This window comes from Cydia fagiglandana, chromosome 22 (assembly GCF_963556715.1).
Source record: "Cydia fagiglandana chromosome 22, ilCydFagi1.1, whole genome shotgun sequence".
In the NCBI taxonomy this organism is placed as follows: domain Eukaryota; kingdom Metazoa; phylum Arthropoda; class Insecta; order Lepidoptera; family Tortricidae; genus Cydia; species Cydia fagiglandana.
In genome coordinates, this window is record NC_085953.1 from 4,024,634 (window position 1) to 4,046,427 (window position 21,794).

General features: G+C 39.5%; 1 protein-coding gene across 1 annotated transcript; it reads left to right on the plus strand.

The window, feature by feature from the left end:
• Positions 1-990: 990 nt before the first annotated feature.
• LOC134675656 (proteoglycan 4-like) lies at positions 991-16,618 on the plus strand. The gene is made up of 12 exons (XM_063533986.1): positions 991-1,295; positions 1,525-1,590; positions 1,918-2,046; positions 4,316-4,434; positions 5,100-5,363; positions 5,934-5,988; positions 7,028-7,139; positions 7,345-7,430; positions 7,912-8,017; positions 14,659-14,980; positions 15,113-16,439; positions 16,519-16,618. The coding sequence occupies exons 1-11, from the start codon at positions 1,138-1,140 to the stop codon at positions 15,514-15,516; spliced, it is 1,821 nt and encodes a 606-aa protein (XP_063390056.1). The 5' UTR covers positions 991-1,137; the 3' UTR covers positions 15,517-16,439; positions 16,519-16,618.
• Positions 16,619-21,794: the final 5,176 nt, after the last annotated feature.

The window sequence follows — 21,794 nt, forward strand, 5'->3', positions numbered from 1 at the left end:
CAACTATGCGCGTGAATCGCGGGCGAAGCCGCGAACGCGAGTGTGGAGTCGATTTCGCTGTCTGCGAAAATCGACGCCACACTCAAGCCTCCTCCACACTCGTGCGCGAATCGCGGCGCGAGGCCGCGAACGCGATTCACGCGCATAGTCTGGAGGGGGCTTCACGTTCTCGGCTTCGCGCCGCGATTCGCGCACGAGTGTGGAGGAGGCTTATCGTACATGGGCTATAACCGCGAAAATCGAAGTTTGCAAATTGCGGGGATTTTTCTCTGTCACTCTAATTACGCCTTCGTTGGAGTAAAAGAGAAAGATCCCCACAATTTGCGAATTTCGGTTTTCGCGGTAGCCGCTATGCACCAAGGTCACGGTGCGGTGCGATAGTGTGTTGCCACTTTAAGCGGTGGGCTCGGCTCGCGCCACAGAATAAATAATAGTACTACCGTACAGAAAGGAAGCTTCCTACAAAACCGAAGTTTGACAGCGGTTCAGGGTCGAATCATGCTATCCCTTTCTAATACATGGCACTATCCCTTTCGGCTAATTAGGGTTGTCAAAATTCAAGTGATTATCTTATCTGTGGTCGTGCACGCAAAAGGAAGTCAAGTGGTGCCAACCCTAATAATTGCTCGGAGCAATGCTGAGCCGAGCGGAGCCGAGTTTGGCCGAAGTCAGGAGCTTCGCACCCCTGCTCGCGCTCGCCTGGCGTGCGTGGAGGAGCGGTTTTTTTGGCACGAGTCAAAATGGCTTGCTGTTTACATTCGCAGTCGGCTGTCATTCTGTTACAAACCTTATAGCGTGCCGTTTGTGTTTAAAATCGACGAGCTTACGAGCTGTGGCCGAGACTGTAATCATTAGCTCGACGAGCTTACGAGCCTTAGGCGAACACGAGACGGGCCGCGAGCCGAGCCACGAGCCGCGAATGTAAATAAGCTTTAACCAGGCAAAAAAAAAACTACGAGAACATAGTGACAGGCGTGACAGCTATCATGTCTGTCATCCTTGTGATTGTGATCGTTTGTGACTTGTGACGATTTTATTGTAATATTCTATTTATTTATTATCACTTCAGCCATCGTTCATCACTGTACTTCATGCTCATTTTAACATTGTGGAATATTTAGTAGAATTACTTTGACAATGTATTGCTGCATTTGTGGGTGCGGCAGTAAATCAACGGATAGAAGGAATAATAAATTGGCTGGTATACGATTTTATAGTTTTCCTGCTCATAGCTCTTTTTTGCCATGGCAAAGCGAAAAAAGAAAACTTTGGATAGACGCAGTGAGGAGGCATACGTAAGTGTTTAAAAACTGACTGAATGTTAATTTCTGTTGGCCAGGTGCAGAGTTCTTGTAAAAAAAAGCGAAAAACGATCGCAGCGCTTGATGTGGCCAAGAGTGGTAAACGTCATACACCTCAATGTTTATGTACATACGCTTTTTGATTTGAAATGGGCAGCAAAAACTACTGTTGTGTGGTTAACTGCAAAAATAACAGAGGAAACAGTAATTGTACATTTTATAGATTTACAACAGCAAGCTGGAAATTAGACCAAAGAACAAAATGGATAGCTGCTGTAAGAAGTGTGAAGTAAGTGTACATCTTGACATTCTTGACCTTTTTTAAGTCTATTAGTTCATTAGCGTGACATAAGTGGTGGTGGCCGAGTGGATATGACGTCCGACTTTCAATCCGGAGGTAGCGTGTTCAAATCCTGGCTCGTACCAATGAGATATAAAACAATTACATTGATTATTTCTGAAAGTATACTTCTGAGAGAGTTGTGCCCATACAAAAAAATAATCAGGAGAGCCAAATTAACATCATACTAAAATTTCGTGAGATTTAACTGAAAGCACTTTTTCCCTATGTTTGCTGCGGGGTCCTTTATATAATTGCAAATGTTTGTTGTTTTAGTACTGGTACTGATGGATCGCCATGGACTCCTCGAGAGCACGATTGTATATGCAGTGCACATTTTATCGGTGGAAAAAAAAAAGATGAGACAGCGAGCCCTAGTTATATTCCTACAATATTCTCGTCAGTGTATGGAGCAAATAGTTTATTAAATCTGCTTTTACATATTTCCTTTAATTTGAAGCAAAACAACAAAGAAGTAAATTAAAATAATATTAAATACACAGATAATACTTACTTTTTTCAGTGTAATAGGGTCATTCTAAGTTAAGAGGTATTAATGGTGTCCATGATACATATTCATACTTTTCTTAAACAATTTAAATAAATTATGGTAATTTCCCTTAAAAGATTGCATTTCCTCTATAGACACTCAATTTCAATTAATTAATTAATTCAGTTCTGTCACAATTGCCCCTCAAACATGCAAAAGTCCCCTCCCCTGGCCTGTCCCTTTGCAGGTTTTACAAGAAATCAGTAATTTTATCCAGATGTAATTCCCATAAATCCGTTAAATTTGGTATACTTCATAAATTAAAACAAATATTTATTGTAATGTTATTAATAAAATCCTTTAAATTTTTCTTTATATAAAAATTATTTATGTTAAAGTTTGTCCCCCAAATTCTATGTCTCCTACCCTGGCTATTATGTAAATGTAAAAATATTGGGTTTATAATTTTAATTATTCAGATTTGAATCCCAATAACAATGCATTTGATTCAACACTAACAACCAACCCTGCGACAGTCATCTTTTGGTTACAATTGTCAGTCATTTTGATCATTGACCCCTTTACTTGACAATGTTGTTTTATGAAAGTGGTATCTCCCCTGATCAGTTTTATTTCAAAATTATTGATATAAATACTTAATTGTATTTGTATATTTACTATAGTTTATGCATAGATTGTATAAAAACTTATTTTAATTATTTACGATAAATACTTTCACAATTATATGTGTTTTGACATGAAAAAGTCACTCCCCTGGCGTCTTTCCCCTGGCGCATAATTTTCCCAAATTTTCAGTAGAGGTATGAATTCTTGTTTAAATGAATCATTACACTTTAATTTGCTGGAGTTGGTAAGACGGCTGGTCAAAATTTCGATTTTGTTTATGTTTTTAAAGAGATCAGGGGAGAGACCCTTCTCTCTTTATTACATAGAAAAAGTACGGTCTCTCCCCTGGTGTCTTCTAAAATGGTAAAAAATTAAAAAAATGACTGATAAGCTTACAAATATACATAAAAGAGTTGTTTCAATAAAAATATTGTATAATTAGACCAAAATTTTAACATTTATGTTGTGCCACTTTTTCATACATGCGATTCTCGACCTCTTAACTTAGAATGACCCAATAATTGACCAAATTGTGTTTGCCATTAAAAAAAACCGTCCAAGTGCGAGTCGGACGCGCTCACGAAGGGTTCCGTTTCCATACCAATATGCAAAAAAAATCAAGTTTGTTGTGTGTGAGCCCCTTATTTATTTTATTCGGTTTTTAGTATTTGTTGTTATAGCGGTCAGCGACAGAATACATCTGTGAAATTTTCAACTGTCTAACTATCACGGTTCATGAGATACAGTCTGGTGACAGACAGACAGACGGACGGACGGACAGACAGACTGACAGTGGAGTCTTAGTAACAGGGTCCCGTTTTTACCCTTTAGGTACGGAACCGTAATAAAAACGAATATATATAGCACATTATTAACTACATTATAGTAAATAAGATTAAGGACATCATGCACCTGGCCAATAGTAAATTCTTTTTCTATTATTATAGTAATGTTAAACGCTCGCTGCACGCGAACATTGACGTATTAATATCTAAGGACGGGCTAATGGGGCCCTAAAAATGGTACTAGTTCAGCGGTGTTACTCACGAATTCCAGCCAATCGTGCAGTCTAACGCAACTAGCGACCAATAGCGCGCGTAATGCGAACTCGTCAACCAATCGCGTTGTAGCGGTTTCACACCGCTGTATTGGACCCTGTCATGCCTCATTATGATTGCCCGTAAAGCCAGTCCCTAGATATCTATGTCAATGCACGCGAAGCGATTAAGAAAGAGAGAGAATACTGCGTGCCGCAGGTAGGTGTGACAAAGAGCACATCAACTTAAATTCATGTGCAGCGAGTGTCAGACTCACCTATAGTACAGAATAAATAATAGTACTAGGTACAGAAGACTCACCTAACAAAACGCGTCTGTTACGATCAGGACAGATATGGCCGCTAGGTGGCGACAGCGCCACGCGCGGCTTATGGCTAGCCACCAAAATTGGTGTCGAACGGATGTACCTACTTTTAGCTACCTGTAGCAAAGCGACGAAATCGCGGAGTGAGCCACGCCTGCTTATAGTAATCATAACCTCTATCACTTTTTCTTTCAGCAGAAATCCAGTTACATTTAAACCGAACAGAGCCACGAGATTATGCAGTGCTCATTTTGTTGGCAACAAGAAATCCGAAAATCCCCTCAACCCGGCATACATTCCTACTATTTTTTCTGGTATATATCTTTAATAGTTCCTGTTAAGTAAGAATATGAAGTCTGATTTAACCGTTTCGGTGCGGATGGCACGACAGGCGTGTCATAAATATTTTTAACGTGTGGCGTATGACACGACAGGCGTGCCATCATATTCTATGGCGTAAGGCACGCCTGTCGTGTCATGAAATATTTGTTCGCCGCCACAACCAAGTTTTCGAAAATGGAAGACTCAACGAACCGGTTAAACTGTCACGATATTTACTCAGCATGCAGCATATTTAGCAATGCATCATCTGAATCTTTTGGGACAGTGTATTTTTTCTGCCCTTAGGGATACAAATGAAAAATCCAGAATTTGCCACTATTTTAACCTTTAGTGCAGGGAATAGGGTTGATTTTGGATTTGGTTGAAAATTGAACGAAACAAAACAAATTCTACTCTGTTCCAAATGAATATGATTTAAATTTCATCGAACTGAATAAGTAATCGGAGTACCATCAATCGAGAAAGAAATACATTGATTGCTCACTCCATACACCAGGTTTGGTACTGCTACTTGACAATAGATGTAGCAGTACTGATAATTCCGCTACTCGATGATAGATGTCGACTATGAAAATTGATGTATAGAGTGAGCACTCTTGTCTTACCATATTTCTCTATGGTACCATGTATTTTTCAGGTAATAAAGAAGCCTCGCCCACCAGCCCACCACCGGCCCCTCGCCATCCCCCCAGCGGCGCACCAGCAGCCCCTCGCCAACCCCCCAACAGGGCACCACCAACCCCCCGCCAGCCCCCCCGCAGCGCACCAGCGGCCCCCCGCCAACCCCCCCGCACCGCACCAGACGTGGCAGCAGCCCCGTTTCCCGAGAAGCCAAAACTGTCTGAAGATGTGCCCACATTGTGTGTGTTTCCGGCTCTGCAAGTAGTACCCATTGAACCATGTGAGTGTGTCTAATCAAATCACTCACACCAAGGCCCCTTGTACACAATGGGCCAGCGCCCGCCAGTCCAAGGGACGCAGCCATGCGGGAAAATGAGATAGCAATATCACTTGCTCCCCTAACGCATAAATGCGTCCCCCAGACTGGCCCACGCTGGCCCATTGTGTACAGGGGCCAGCTTTGTTTATAAAACAAAGTCCCCCGCCGCGTCTGTCTGTTTGTGTGTATTTATGTTCGCTATAAACTCAAAAACTAGTACTTAATGGATTTTCACGTGGTTTTCGCCTATCAATAGAGTGATTCTCGAGGAAGGTTTAACTGTAACCTGTGCGAAGCCAGGGCGGGTCGTTAGTGGTGAAGACGAACCAGGGAGGATGACCACCCTGAAATCGCCTTCCCATACAAACATATTCCTAATTTTTCTTTCTGTATATTAACATAATTGAACATATCTGACACAATTTGATGCATATCAATCACAATTTGCCAGCTTGAGCATTGTTAGATTTTTCTCTTATTATTTTGGGTGATTTTGGAGGCATGGTAAAAAAATTTAACTTTTTTTTTCAGTTGTTCCCAAGGAAGTTGATAATTCTTGCAAGGATTGTGCATCACTTGCTGTTGGGTGAGTATTGATTCTTCTTTCCTGCCCTCTTTCTTCATTGAATCCTTCGCTTCGTTTATGATTCAACGTACACACACGCCGTAAATATGTAATTTTGCTCCCTTGTGAGACAATCTACTATTGTGCCCGTTGCCCCGTTTGTAAGATATCACCGAACTAATTTTGTATTAAGCAGAAAGGTTTGCAAAGGATGCCATAAAGCTTAGAAATAAATAAATGTGGAACAATTTTGAGCGAGGCCCGAATCCGCGACTCGGGATCAGTAGCCCGTCGCTCTGCCAACTAAGCTAGCGAGACTTCACTTGAGGACAGCGAATTTTTTTTCACCATATGCGCCTAGCGACATCTACCGTAAAGGGGCCGTATAATACTCTTAAGGGGCCCACAGATTACCAGTTCGCCGGACGATATCAGCCTGTCAGTTGAACGCAAAATTTGACAGCTCCGAACAACCGACAGGCTGATATCGTCCGCCGAACTGGTAATCTGTGCCCTTAAGCGCCACATGCATCATCCCACTAACTCGAGGTTACCGGTTAAACCGTTAACTCAGTGTCCAATTGCACTGGTAACCAAGGTAACCCCAGGTTTAACCGGTTAACCCTGGGTTAGTGGAATGGTGCAAGTGCCCCTAAGAGTACTATACTTCATAGACGCGTACGTTATGGCTCCTCTACACGATGGGCCAACGTTGGCCACTCCAAGGGACGCATTTATGCGTTAGAGGGAGCAAGTGATATTGCTATCTCATTCTACCGCATGGCTGCGTCCCTTGGAGTGGCCGGCGTTGGCCCATCGTGTAGAGGAGCCATTAGGTTAACACAGCGGTCGGCAACCAGCGGCCCGCGAACCTCTCACTTGCGGCCCGCGAGCCTCCCTGGCTATTTTGTATGTAATATTGACAAATGACAATGTCTGATGAAGTCATAAATATTAACAAAGTGCGGCCCGCGTCCACTTCGTTAACTGCTATGTGGCCCTTGGCTGCTAAAAGGTTGCCGACCGCTGGGTTAACACAATACGTTCTGATTTTTCCCAGGTTCTCGTTCTGGTGCGTGCAGTGTTGTCGCGGGCCGCTGTGCGGCGCGTGCGCCGAGTGCGCGCCGCACGACGGGCACTACTTGCTACGCACGCCAAAAGGCGCCACGCACGTGAGTTTCATTTTGTACAGCTCGCGCGGGGATCGCGGAAACGGCTCTAACGATGAAATTTGCTATATGGGGGTTTTCGGGGGCGAAAAATCCATCTAGCTAGGTCTTATCTCTGGGAATACGCGCATTTTTGAGTTGTTTTCTGTTTTCCGGGCAAAGCTCGGTCTCCGAGATATTTATATTTATGTTATTTTGCATTCAACAGAGCCAAACGGAGGCGGTGCTAGCGGTCGTAAGGCAACATTTGCAGGCGGAAAACTTACTAACACTATACGAAATTAATAACGATGGGTATGTATTTGCTTGATATATTTTCATCTCTTTTTTAGGGTTCCGTAATCTAATTTAAACTGTTGTGAGACGTACTAACATTGAATAATTTTACGGTTTAAACTCAATTGACACTTATTCCGATTGGTCTCCGAAACGAGACCAAAAAAAACCGTCCCATTACACTATTGATTTTGAATGAATCATTGAAAAACGTACTATACACGGTGGCCCAAAAATAAGTGCATTCCCGTTGCCAGGGAGGTTTTGGGATCATACTGAGCAACTTTTACTATGGGACCAACGCTGAAAAACGAAAAAAAAATTGACCCTCCCATAGAAAACGGACCAGACAAAATGTATGAAACAGCCAAATTTATTTTCGCGATTTCGGGGTTGGTCCCATAGTAAAAGTTGCTCAGTATAATCCCAAAACGTACCTGGTAACGGGAATGCACTTATTTTTTGGCCACCCTGTATAGCGGTTCTGTTCTGATCGTAGTGTGAAAGTGGAAATAAAGGAAGAGCCAGAGGAGCCTCCGCCGTCCGTTCCGGAGCCCGACCCACTGGACCCGTTAGCCACGCACTACACTGCCACAGGCAAACAGGTATACGCCTAACCATAGAGAAAAAAAAAACAACGGGTTGCACTCCGGGAGTGCCGGCAGAAGTGAAATCTCAATGACATTGTAACAGTTTTTCGACCAGGTCACGTGTCCGTCTTACGAATTTTCAATCTGTCGATCACATGACCTGTCGCGAGTTTAACATTTTTTCCCCATCACAAAAAGTGCACAGCGCCGCTAAAGAAGTTTTCACTTCAAAAATACATAGAGCACTGCTCACTCCATACTTCAGTTTTAGTACCAAAAAGACTTTTTTTTCGTAGTCGACATCAGCGGAATTATCAGTACTGCTACTTGACGATAGATGTAGCACCGACCGCAAAGTCTAATGCTCAACAATTTTCAGCTAATATTATAATCGGATTTACCGGAACTCTATTTTCAACTCCTTCAGGAGGGCTATGATGGTTATGTCACCATATCATTAATCATTTAATGCATGATATGACGACTATCTGATAAATGATATAATTCGGTAAAAAGTCGCGAGGATAACGTATAAGTGGCTAATGATAGCGTGATATGTTTTGAGGTTTATAAAAATCAATTTAAAACTCGATGACTTAAGGTGTATATTAAAGAAAAGATGGTTAAATCACATTCTACCACTTATCCACATATGTCATTGAGAGTTAAAACTTATCCATGATTTAAGCTTTTGAAAAATCAATTCTAAACAAGTTTACTTAAAGCGTATTTTAATTAATAGTTCGCGAGGATAACGTTTATGTGACTAATGATAGCGTGACATGTTGTGAGGTTTTGAAAAATCATATTAATACTCGATGACTTAAGGTGTATTTTAAAGAAAAGATGGTTAAACCACATTCTACCACTTATCTAGATATGTCATTGACAGTTAAATTTATCAATAGTATGAGCTTTTGAAAAATCAATTCTAAACAAGTTTACTTAAAGCGTATTTTAATGAATAGTTGGCAAAATGACATGCCGCACACACCACTTATGCACATGTGGCATTGATAGTTAAAAGTTATTGGATGGTTTAAGATTTTGAAATATAGATTCTAATTGAGTTTATATAAGGTTTTTTTTAAAGTGAATCTCTTATTCCATCGCCTCAAATTTAACCGTCTTTATCATGTCGCAAAATCTACTTTATTTCTAGTACTTAGAATTCATAGTCTTTGAAATAAGCTAATACATTATCGGACTAAAGTAGACTCGGCTACAATACTTAATTCACGATTGCTGATATTTGCTTGTAATGTCATACAAAATTTTAAGGACAGTAGTCGACCTTATTAACCTAAAATACGGTAATCTGTCAAAATCAAATAAATAATTCTGCCGTGCTTATTAAGAGCAGTAAGTAACTCATTTCGAAATCTCTTTCAATTGTAGAACATATTGTACAAGTACAAAGTATCCAATTGAATGACACTTCAAAATGAGTTAGAGTCGGACCAAGAAAAGTGTGCAGCGGATTTGATAGCCCACGCAGTGCAAGTAACACTTGCACTGCGTGGGCTATCAAATCCGCTGCAGACTTTTCTTGGTCTGACTCTATTGCTCTTATTATAAGCACGGCCGAATTGTACAATCACCCACACTGTTAACTGCACATCGGTGGACTTTATGCCTTTTGAAATAAGATCCACCGATGTACCTACAGTTAGGAATGTTGCAGTTTAGAAAAAGAAATCGTTTATTTGAAAATAAAACATAACCTATTCGCTGGGTGCGATATGACAGCGGACTTTGAAATGTCACATGGCTGGCTGTCATTACGAAGAGAACGAGCCGTTTCCGAGAGCCCCGAAATATATATACATATAAATAAATAAATATCCAAAAATTGCTCGTTTAAAGGTATTAGATAGATATGATGTCGTTAATAATGCAGACTTTTCGTGTTTTTCCAAAAGGATAATAATAAGTTTTGGCTTAACATGTGCAAGATATACCTAAAAGAAATCAAATATGAAGATCATAAGAGCCACACCATTGAAGCTCGTGTACCTACCTAATTCGTCAAGCTTCAGTGACAAACGTCCTTGAATGTAAGCTGTTTTTTTCTGTTTTTGCAATCTTTGACGTAGTACATATAATATTATGATCCATTAATGTAATAGAAAGTAAAGAAATAATTTATTTTTTACAGATTGATTCTAGTCGTTATATTACGAGTGGAAAATGTGATTGTGTGTGCGTTAGGAGTAAACATATCGCGGCTCTGATGTACTACATCAACTACTAAGAAAACTTCCCAAAAACCAGTGAAGAGCAGCAATTGGGCAGACCTAGTGCCAGACAGTTCGCCAAAGAAAATAACTCAAAAGGGAAATACCTACTTTGAAGAAATGTATGCACCTGCAAAGAAAATTAGGTGTAATCCTTTGCCGTTACATGTTGGAATTGAAGGGAGAGTCAGCATTAAAGTTAATAATGGAAGCTGGTGCTTTATTTATTATTATTACTTTAAATACACAGATACGTAGGTAAACCTCGCTAGTAAAAAGTGACAATTGGTCTGCCGAAAGTTTCTTTTTGGGCCACGGTGCGCGTTGCGATCGATTCGTGGTTCTCCGACCCAGCGAATAATATGTACATCTTCTAGTAATAAGTAAAACTAAATGACTTAACAAATACAATATTACCCCCCACTCTGATTATGCCCCGGACGTAATGTGCCAAAAATACTGGCGGCATTACCTCGCTAAATGGCCAGTGATATTTGTTGGACAAGGAAAGAACCAGAGCGAGGGTCACAGCCCCTTTCCCGTAAGGGTCACCTTATACTAGTCCTATATGTTGCGGCAGGAGCAAATATCGTCAGTCATCGCCTCCCGCTTAATACTTTGTCTGAGATGATAGTTTCTTAGATGCTATCGTGAATTAAAAAATTGTCAGCCGGGTGTATTGTTGCATAAACATGTAAAAAATACGGGCCTACCATTTCATAATAAATTATTTGAATTTGAATTTTAATTTCATGCCTTAAAGGGGTGGAATTTTGTATGGGGACTTAACAACAACTGCACAACAAACATTGTCAATAGGAACTGTCCCGCCCGCGCGGTGTAGGACCGGCGCTGGTGCAGAATTTAGTCAAAATTTGGTACGGAGATAGTTTGAGTCCCGGGGAAGGACAAAGGGTAGTTTTCATTCAAGAAATCACCCTTTAAGGGGGTGAAAAGGGGGGTTGAAGTTTGTATGGCGAATCAACAAAACGCAGATTGAATAAAATAATAGCTACTTACCTAAATTAATAATTCCACGCTGACGAAGTCGCGGGCAAAAGCTAGTATTATAAAGGCAAAAGTGTGTGTGTGTCTGTCTGTCTGTTACCTCTTCACGCTTAAGCCGCTGAATCGATTTAGTTGAAATTTGGTATAGATAGTTTGAGTCCCTGGGAAGGACATATATTAGGATAGTTTTTATGTCGGAAATTATCAAAGGAAGGAAGGAAAAAATCAAAGGGGGGTGGAATTGAAAGAGTTAATGAATTACCTAATAATTGAAGTAAGCAATGCGCGAATTAAATAATTGCTATTAGCATTATCCAGGCGCTATACCTACTTTAGCTGCTGTCACTAATTCCACGCCGACGAAGTCGCGGGCAAAAGCTAGTATTATAAATGCGAAAGTGTGTCTGTCTGTCTGTCTGCCTGTTACCTCTTCACGCTTAAACCGCTGAACCGATTTAGTTGAAATTTGGTATAGGGGTAGTTTGACTCCCGGGGGTACTTTTTATCTCAGAACTCACCCCTTAAGGGGGCGAAAAGGGGGATGGAAGTTTGTATGGGCAATCAATAACCGCTGAACCGATTCAAATGAAATTTGGTATGGTGATAGTTTGAGTTGTGAGGAAGGATATAGGATAGTTTTTATCCCCGAAATCATCCCTTAATGGTGTAAACAAGGGGTGGAAATTTGTATAGGGGTTCAATAATTTCTTGAAATGGGACTTGCCTTTTATCATTTAAAAGTTCGTAAGAAATAAAGCGGATGACACGACCTTATTCGCAACTAGTGCTCGTCATATGGAAGATCTGCTGCATAACATGGAAGCTACAAGCCGTGAATTTGGATTGAAAATCAATCGCACAAAAACCAAAATGATGATTGTCGTCCGCGTCAATAACAACTTACCAGGGATCACACACATAGGAAATTGTGAGGTTGTCCAATCATATGTTTACCTTGGGGCGTTAATATCCAACGAAGGCGGGTGCATAGATGAAATCAAGCGGCGCATGGCGATTACTAGGTCTGCTATGGACAAAATGAAAAAGATTTGGGGTAATAGGAACATTACCAAGGCCACGAAAACCAGACTCGTTTACTGCCTAATATTCCCCATTTTCCTTTATGCGTCGGAGACATGGACCCTTCGTGAAACCGAGAAGAAGAGAGTTGACGCGTTGGAGATGTGGTGCTGGAGACGGATGCTCGGAGTATCGTGGACAGAGTTTCGTACAAATGACTCCATATTAAAAGAACTTGGCATCAGACAGCGCCTATCAACCACAGTGGAGTCACGCATTCTGACCTTCTTCGGCCATATTTCTCGTCGTGGTAATGACTCCATAGAGCGCCTCGTAGTGCAGGGAAAGGTCGAAGGCACCAGGCCACGTGGTAGATCACCAATGAGATGGACAGACCAGATAAAGGCCGCAACTAAGTGCTCGGTTTACGAATGTACCCGGAAAGCTGCAGTCTGCGACGAATGGCGCCGTATTAGAAAGATCATCACTCATCGAGATTTACAATGATGACCACGACCACTCTGGCAAGAGTGTACCGACTAAGAAGAAGAAGAAATAAAGAATGTTTATGTATTTGTGACCAATTTTATTAGCCATACCTACCTTTAAGGGTGAAAAAGAGATGACATGGGGGTGGAAGTTTGTATGGAGAATAAATAAAAAGCAACTTTTAACTTCTCCAACTTCTTTATCTTCCTAACCTTCTCCAACATCTTCATCTTGTTGATCTTCAACTTCTTCAACTTAAACTTCTCCAACTTATTTAATTTCAAATTCTCCAACTTTTTCAAGTTTTTCAACTTCGACTTCTCCAACTTCTTCAACTTCAACTTCTCTAACTTCTTCAACTTCAACTATTCCTACTTCTTCTCCATGGTCTTCCAGTCCAGTTCCTCTCAGGTCTCCATGGTCCAGTTCCTCTTTGGTAACTACCGTCAGCCAGTAGATGCAGTGATGTTAGAACCTAAAACAAAGAGTTGTAAGTTGGTATGTCGTTATTAAATAAGGTGACAATAATGATTTGAGGAATAGTGCATAACATAATACGAATATCTTTACTTTAAAATGTGCCGGCAATCCATCGCCATGTTGAGGCTTGAGGTCAGCGTCGAGTTTGGCACAAAAATAGAGTGCCAATTCTTTGCGCACTCTATATATGTGCCGAAACTCCTCGCTGGGCATATCAAATGGGTTGCATGTAGCCCTTAATGACCCGTCGTTGGAGTTCTCTATGCTATTTTTCTTCGATGAGCTGCCAAGAATAAATGATATTATTATCTTGCCATCCCTACAAATAATGTACGTATTGATAATGTTATATGTAAATCCAAATTTAATTCAAAGTTCAAATTGTATATATTATATTTAAGAAAAAAAACAGATACTTACCTACCGATATTTTAACTTCAAGAAATTGCATTTTTCACCACTTATATACCACAAGAGCACTTATGACTTATGAGTGAAGTGCAAAAAATTTGTACATAGTTAAGCACCTGTAATTAGTCCAAAGTTAATTGATTCCATTGTGTTACCACAGTTAAGCCATTTCTATTTAAGTTAGATGCATGAAAGTCTGTTAGCGAATGCTATAGACTTATATGTGTACGATTTAAGTCCAATAAAATACAAACAATACAATTTACATAGTTAATTTTCGTAACACAAATGAATCAATTAAGTTACGACTAATCACAGCTTCTTAACTGCGCTTATCGTGACCCAGTGAGCACTACGATAAATTAATCAAAGGCTAGCCGTCAAAAATCGACTATATGTCTAATTATCCAACAATCGTAGCCATTTACCGTGTATTGTTGTCCAAGTGGACAAAACGGTATGAATGTTATAAAACTGTATAAAGCTAGACAAGTGGCATTTATATCATTTAACTTATCCACTTATCCACTAAGTTTAAGGTGGAAATGTAGACAAATGACATATTATCCAACGACCATGTTATGCAGTTAATCATTTAACGACTATCGCTGTCAAAAGTGGAAAAGACGACAAATCAATAAAAACTGGATAAAATGTCAGTTTTATCATCATTTATACAGCCATATCATTTATCCAGTCGACCATCATAGCCTTGCTGCTTATAATATTAGTTGTAACCACTCCCACCCCCCCCTTTATCTCCTAAACTACTGGGTCAAAAATTTTGAAAAATTCACAAAATAGTTCCTTATCTATAGATGACAGGAAAACTTTTTAAAAATGTGCAGTCAAGCGTGAGTCGGACTTAATGTACCGAACCCTTGGAACGCGAGTCCGACTCGCACAGGGCCGGTTTTGTTTTCATAATCGATTATTTCCCATCCCTGATATCTATTGTATCTTTTTTACTGTTTGAATATTTCATGTTATCACTAGTGTTTTTTTTTTCAGTTTGTTGAAGATGAAACAGCCAATCACTGCTTACCAAAGCGTCGGCGAATCATGCCTGCAGAAAACAACGCTACCCAACCAAACACTTTGGTGAAGCTTGAACCGAAGACTTTTATCTCACAAACTATCGTAAAGGACACGCCTAGCAGTCCTAAAACTGTTTTAAAACGCACACCTGGCGGTCTAAAAAAAGTCTTATTAAAACAAATTCCCAGCGGTTCACAACCTGTCTTGAAACTAAAACCCATTCCTAGCGATTCCATTTTAAAAACCAAGCTTGACCGTCTCAAGAGATCACAAAGTGTCCCAAAAGCCACGTCTAGTAAAACCAAAAATCATCATCAGGCTGTCTTGAAATCAAAATCCGTTCCTAGCGGTTTAAAACCCATACCTAGCGATTCAATTTTAAAAACCAAGCTTGACAGACTCAGGAGATCGCAAAATATCCCAAAAGCCACCAGAAAATCTCAAACTGTCTTGAAAATTATTCCGAATGATCCGAGGCGAAAAACTCTCCTACAAGTCACCCCTAGAGAAACACAGACTGTTAACCAATCAAGCGATACTAAAGAGCCACAAACTAAGACCCAACCAGGTAAACTGAAAATCAAAAGAACCCTTTTAAAAGTCCCACTTAGTGAACTCACTAAGTCAAAAACACTCCTTAACCACCCTAGTGGGTTGAAAACGCTCAGAAAAGTCAAACCAGACGAGATTTTGGAGCTGGATAAGATCCAAAAGATTCTCAAAGGGAGTTTCCAACAAAATGATCTCAAAGGGCAAAAGCTTCATAATGTTCTAAAGGGTTTCTCTACACCCCTGAAAGTTACCTCAGAAGCCCCACGGAACAGTGAATAATTTAGACTATTTTAGACGATGAAGAGTTTTTGGTATGAAAGTGATACATGAAATTGTCAGCGGCATATTTAATCCTTTTCCTAGCATAAAACGATTTATCGTATAATTTTAACGTTAGTAATTCGATTTATGGTACAAATTGAATTAGGCTTTCGGAAAATGTGACTTGTCTTCAAATGAATTTTCAAAGCTTGGAATTGGAAAATATTTGGATTTTTGGGAGAACCGTGTATATTGGTGCGGCCTGGAAAGAGGTTAATTTACCTACAATTCCTTTATATGCACTATTTTCACTCATATTACGAGGTTGATATGATTTATACTATTTGATAGATGTGTGTAAACTAATGTGTCCAATAGCCGCTAGATCGGACAAAGAAAATACAGATGAAAATATATTTGAAATAGATGAAATAAACTAATCGCCGTACGAACGTAGCGGTCATCGGTAAACGTAGCACAAAAATGACGGTGGGACACTGGGCGAGAAAGAACGATGGGAGATTGCCAAGACAGGTTACTGAATGGCGGCTAAGGTGGGTAAAAAGATCGGATACGGAGATGGAGACCATTTACTAGATCAGCGGTGCTCAACTTTTTTTTAATGAGGGCCACAAGGACGGATTTGCCTAAATGTGACGTTCGAATGGCAAAGATACCAGGGTAACCTGGCGGGCCATCTAAAAAACCCCAGACGGGCCGCAGGTAGAGCACCGCTGGACTAGATGATATTTGCTGAATGACAAGCAATGGATGAGAGCATAGGACCGAGGAGAGGCGGAATAATGTAGAAGCCTATACTAGCTCTGAATAATAGAATAATGGTTAAGACAGATGTAGAAGATAATGCTGGCGTTAGTAGAACGAGACACGCAACAAAGGAGCTTGTGAGAGGTCTAAATGGTTCGAATGCTGACTTAGAGGTAAAGTGTTGTTTTATACATAAACCCCTTTGTTAGGTAATAAAGGTAAACCATACTTAATAAAACTTGTTTGTTCCAGCCGTGATGCAGCTGCAGCGCGTTTTTTCGTTAGATATAAGAAAATGGACGGCCCGAATAGGCCAACAGAAGACTGAAATAAAATGATAAAATATTAGGTATCTGTTTTTTTTTCTCTTTAATATATCCCTACTTTGGAGATTATAATTATAACCAAATGGAGACACCTTGTCTGTAATTTTTTACAAGTCTGCCGATTTTTGCGGGGAAGGGGCACGTCAAACGTAGGTATACGTAACGTAAAAATAGCCACGTCATATAAAAGTCTATACAATGTGTATGACCATTGGTCATAGTTTCCACAGAGGGGAACGCCTTTTAATGGCTACTCCGAAGCAGAGATGGGCATTAATCGATTAACTTTTTAATCGACTAATCAATCGATTAAAAAAGTTAATCGTCAAAATTAATCGGCGATTAATTTAATCGCGATTAATTTAGTCGACCTAACATACGATTGAAATTGAATTAATCTTAATATTAATCGATTAAATTTCTCGATTAACTCTCGATTGAAAGTAGACAGGATACTGGTGGTCATTTTTGTATGTACCTAACTAAAAATCAAAACTTCTTGCGTACACATTAAAAACCATTCCAGTGTTATAAATGTGCATCAATAGGTCAGGAAATGAATGCTCAAAAAACGTTGTAGAGGGAAATGCTAGGAACATAATTTTTGACTCCGTAACTTTGTTTAGACTAGTTAGGAGGTAAACATATCAAAAGTCCCCGGCTGTAGCCCCGGTGCTGCGGGGTAGAGGGGGGTAAGAAGGTCGAATTTTTCGGTTTTTCATTGATATCTTGGAAACTTTGCATCTTAGCGACATGACTACTAAGACAAACCGAAAGCTCATAAAATTAGTTACAAGTTTTATCCAGTCAAGTTTTTCGATATCTTGAATAGTTTTTGAGATACCCGCTCTTGAAAGTTTATTTAGGGATTTTAATTTTATCTTGATATCTACATCAGTGATGCTGTTAGGCCATGTTTGGTATCATTTTCGTATAAATCGGGGGTGCTGAATTCATTTATGGTATCACATTGGCACTATTCCGAAGTAAAACCAAAATTAAAAAAAATATGTTTTTAAAAATCCCTCTTCACGCTTAAACCGCTGAACCAATTTCGTTGAAATTTGGTATAGAAATAGTTTCAGTCTCGACACAGGACATAGGATGGTTTTTATAACCAAAAGCATCTTTTGAGGATGTGAAAAGTGAGGTGGAAGTTTGTATGAGGAGTCAATAACCGCTGAACCGGTTTAGGTGAAATTTAGGATGGTATACATCTGTGATTTAGATGAAAATGATACCTAACATGACTTCAAACTTTACCTTAAGCAGTATTTACCTCAGGAATTCAGTTTCGTCGACGAAGTTGAATTCCCCCCCTACTCCATTTCACAACTTTAAAGGATGATTATTGAGATAAAAAGTATCTTATGTCCTGTCTTGGGACTCGAAATATCTGTATACCAAATTACAATTAAATCGGTTGAGCGGTTTAAGCGTGAAGCGGAATTTAAAAAAAAAGGTATTTGTTTAAACTTTATATGTTTTTTCTAAGGAATGGTGTCAATGTGATACCAAAAATGAATTCAACACCCCCGATTTATACGAAAATGATACCAAACACGGCCTAGCAGCTTCACTAATGTAGATATCAAGATAAAATTAAAAGCCCTAAATAAACTTTCAAGAGCGGATATCTCAAAAACTATTCAAGATATCGAAAAACTTGACTGAATAAAACTTGTAACAAATTTTACCAGCTTTTGGTTTGTCTCAGTAGCCATGTCGCTAAGACGCAAAGTTTCCAAGATATTAGTGAAAAACCGAAAAATGAGACCTTCTTTCCCCCCTCTCCCCCCCAGCACCGGGGCTACGGCCGGGGACTTTTGATATGTTCACCTCCTAACTAGTCCAAACAAAGTTACGGAGTCAAAAATTGTGTTCCTAGCATTTCCCTCTATAACTTCTTATTTCTTGGCCTACAATAGTATAAGATGGTTACATTGGTTACTATAATAATGCGGATAACTTAGCGCGGCATCTCTAGGTAAGGGTTTAGGGCTTGTAGCGCAGGTATAAAAATTAGAAAGAGAACGACGTATGTGTATGAAAGAGCAAACACATTACTTACCTCTTATCAATTGTTTTCTATAAGGTTTCAACTTGTCAATGCAGTAATTACTTACTACTTACATCGAACGGATACTATCCTATCGAAGACGGTCGAAATTAATAGTCTCCAAGTGAACATACATAAAAATTCGTCTGTTACTTATATTATTTATAAATGTTTGAGACGAATTAGGCACCTCGTCCTTTTTTTTAAGTCGGTTAAAAAGACCATATGTATTGCTAAAATTAATCGAGAGAAAATTAATCGAACTAATTAATCGATTAAAAAAATTAATCGCCGGTAATTAGTCGACGATTAATTTAATCGTGACAATATTAGTCGGAGCTTTTCGACTAAAATTAATTAATCGTCACTTTTAATCGTTGCTCGCGATTAAGTCGGTTAATTTTAATCGTTAATCGTCAATCGATTACATTTTGCCCAACTCTGCTCCGAAGATCCCTAATGACACGATTAGGGTGGATCAACTTTTTTGTGTTGCTATTTTGTCCCGTTGCCCATAGGACAATACAATTTGTTCGAAAAAATTACGTTCATGTTCTACTAACATGCTTAGTAGAGGCCCATTATGCAAATGCTCGCTTGACTCGATAACCTCCTCCTTCTTAGAAATCGGTTAAAAAGAAAACACCAGTTATAATTCCTAATTTATATTTCAGTCTTTTCTCCGTCTCTTCCTGTGGATCCGCTTTCTTATAATTATATGATGAGGTAAGGGCGCGCCTGGAACAAACAATCATTTCATTCATTTCCATTACAAGCTTTAAGTTAACCCTTTGATCGCCCTAGACGGCCGTGGACATCATCGGAGTCTTGCCCAGGACGCCGACGGCAGCCACCAGCTTCGCCAATGCAATAGGGACTTACGCCGTATAGTTCAATTTCGCTTAAATAATCGCGATCGCCTGGCGTCCGTGGTACGGCATATTCCTTCGCCGTTTGGCGTTCAAAGGGCATGCATGTTCTTAAAATTAAATTCGTATGTTCTGGTCAAATCTTGCAAGCTAAATAAACCCACTTCACGTAATTAGATTGAGCTGAAACTTTACATAATGACTTGTTAGTGTGAAGGGCGCTGCAGGCTCCCTGTAGGTATGTAAGCGCGCGCAAAGCGCGCTGAATTAAAAACAAAAAAACAAAAAGGGTCTTAATTTCTTTCATAATCCGGTAGACAAAAATGGAGATAAAAAAATTTAAGAACCGATAGCCGTTTGTCTTATCAATCAAGTTTCTGTTAAAAATGACCTTTCTGATACACAATTATTTGTATTTTGTCTGTCTGTCATGTTATTCATAGGCTTCCAACTATAATTCATATACTTACCTAACATATGTAATTCTCTGAGAAACAGATACCACGTTATCTTCTTACCTTCAGAGTCACCTTTCGAAGCATCACTTCGCTTGGATCTCCCATTGGTCTACTTGTTACTTTTCTTGTTCTCCTGTCAACACCCTCAGCAATATCTCCTTCATCTGTCTTGTCTATTGAATCTCCTCTACTCTATAATCTTTATCTATATCACTATCGTCTACTTCACTTTCTATATCTCTGATCAAATTTTCGTCTATCCGATTTTCATTCTCTACCGGACTATTAAATTCTTTGTCCACCGCTTCACTCTTATTATTAAAAGAAATTTCATCATCTTCGTCTATTATTTTTTCACCTAAAGCTATATTTACTTCTCTTTCTACACCTCTAACGTAATCGTGATCCCGATTCTCGTTTTCTAAGTGATGTTCTTCGCTATTCTCTAATATTTCTTCCTCCAAGACCTCTAGAAGTTCCTCTTCTACCACATCGTCTAAATTAATTGTTACTGTTTCGGTGCGATTCGGTTCTGAGGTTACTTTGAGATCATTTTGAGGTACTGGTTGTAGTTTTGGTCCTTTGGTATAATTGTGTTGTACAGCTTTGTGAATATTTTGATCATTTTCGATCGTTAGAAGAACTTTTGATTTTCTGATTATGCTAGGTTTGAATTTTTGGGGAGTTTTTGGGCCTCTGAGATCACTGGGTTGGAACTTTTGTTGTATTACCTGTTGTAACTGTTGTTGTAACAGGCTACGGCATTTTTTTGATTTTGTAAGATTACTAGATATGCCCCTAGGACAAACTTGTGATCCTGTGTGATCGCTAGAAGTAAAATAATTTGCAATTCTTTTGGATCGCTGTAAGTGACTTTGAGATCTTTTAAAATGGCTAGAAATCTGTAATCTATCTTGCGATCCTTTTTGTGATCCTTTAAGATCGCTAGGAGTGTCCTGGGTGACATCTTGTGATTCTCTCATATCACTAATGACCTTTCTGAGTATGCTAGGTCTGGATTTTTGATGAGTTTTTAACCCTCCGGGATCACTGGGTAGGGACTTATGTTGAGTTCGTAACAGGTTACGGGGATGTTGTGATTTTGTAAGATGACTAGGTATCACCTTAGGACAAACTTGTGATCCTGTGCGATCGCTAGGGTTAGAAGAATTTGCAATACTTTTGGATCGCTGCAAGTGACAATGAGTTTGAGATATTTTGAGATGGCTAGGAAGTAATATATCTTGCGATCCCTTAAGATCGCTAGGAGTGCCCTGAGTGACATCTTGTGATTCTCTCAGATCACTAATGACCTTGTGAACAGTTTGTATTCTTAAATGGCTAGGAACATTCTGTACACAAACAGTTCGTAATTGTTTTATATAACTAGGATTAATCATTAATTTAGTGTTTACTCTTTTTAAATCACCAGGTTTGTTCTTTATGAAGGTTTGTGTTTTTTTGAGATCGTTATTAGACAATATATCATCTTGTAATCCTCTGAGATTGCTAGTAGTGGCCGTTAGAACATCTTGTGATTCTCTGAGTATGCTAGAAGTGATCTGTATGTTCCCTTTTGATTTCCTTTCTCTGTTTTTAACAGAGTTTTCGCCATCTTTGTCCCAATTAGCTTTATCTGTTCGATCTCCTACATTTCTTCTTTCTTCACCTAAAACTGTATTTACTTCTCTTTCTACATCTCTAACAGAATCGTCCTCTAGTCTATGTCCATCCCGATTCTCATTGTCTAATTGATCTGCTTCGCTATCGTCCAATATTTCTTCTTCCAAAAACTCTACGAGTCCCTCTTCTACCA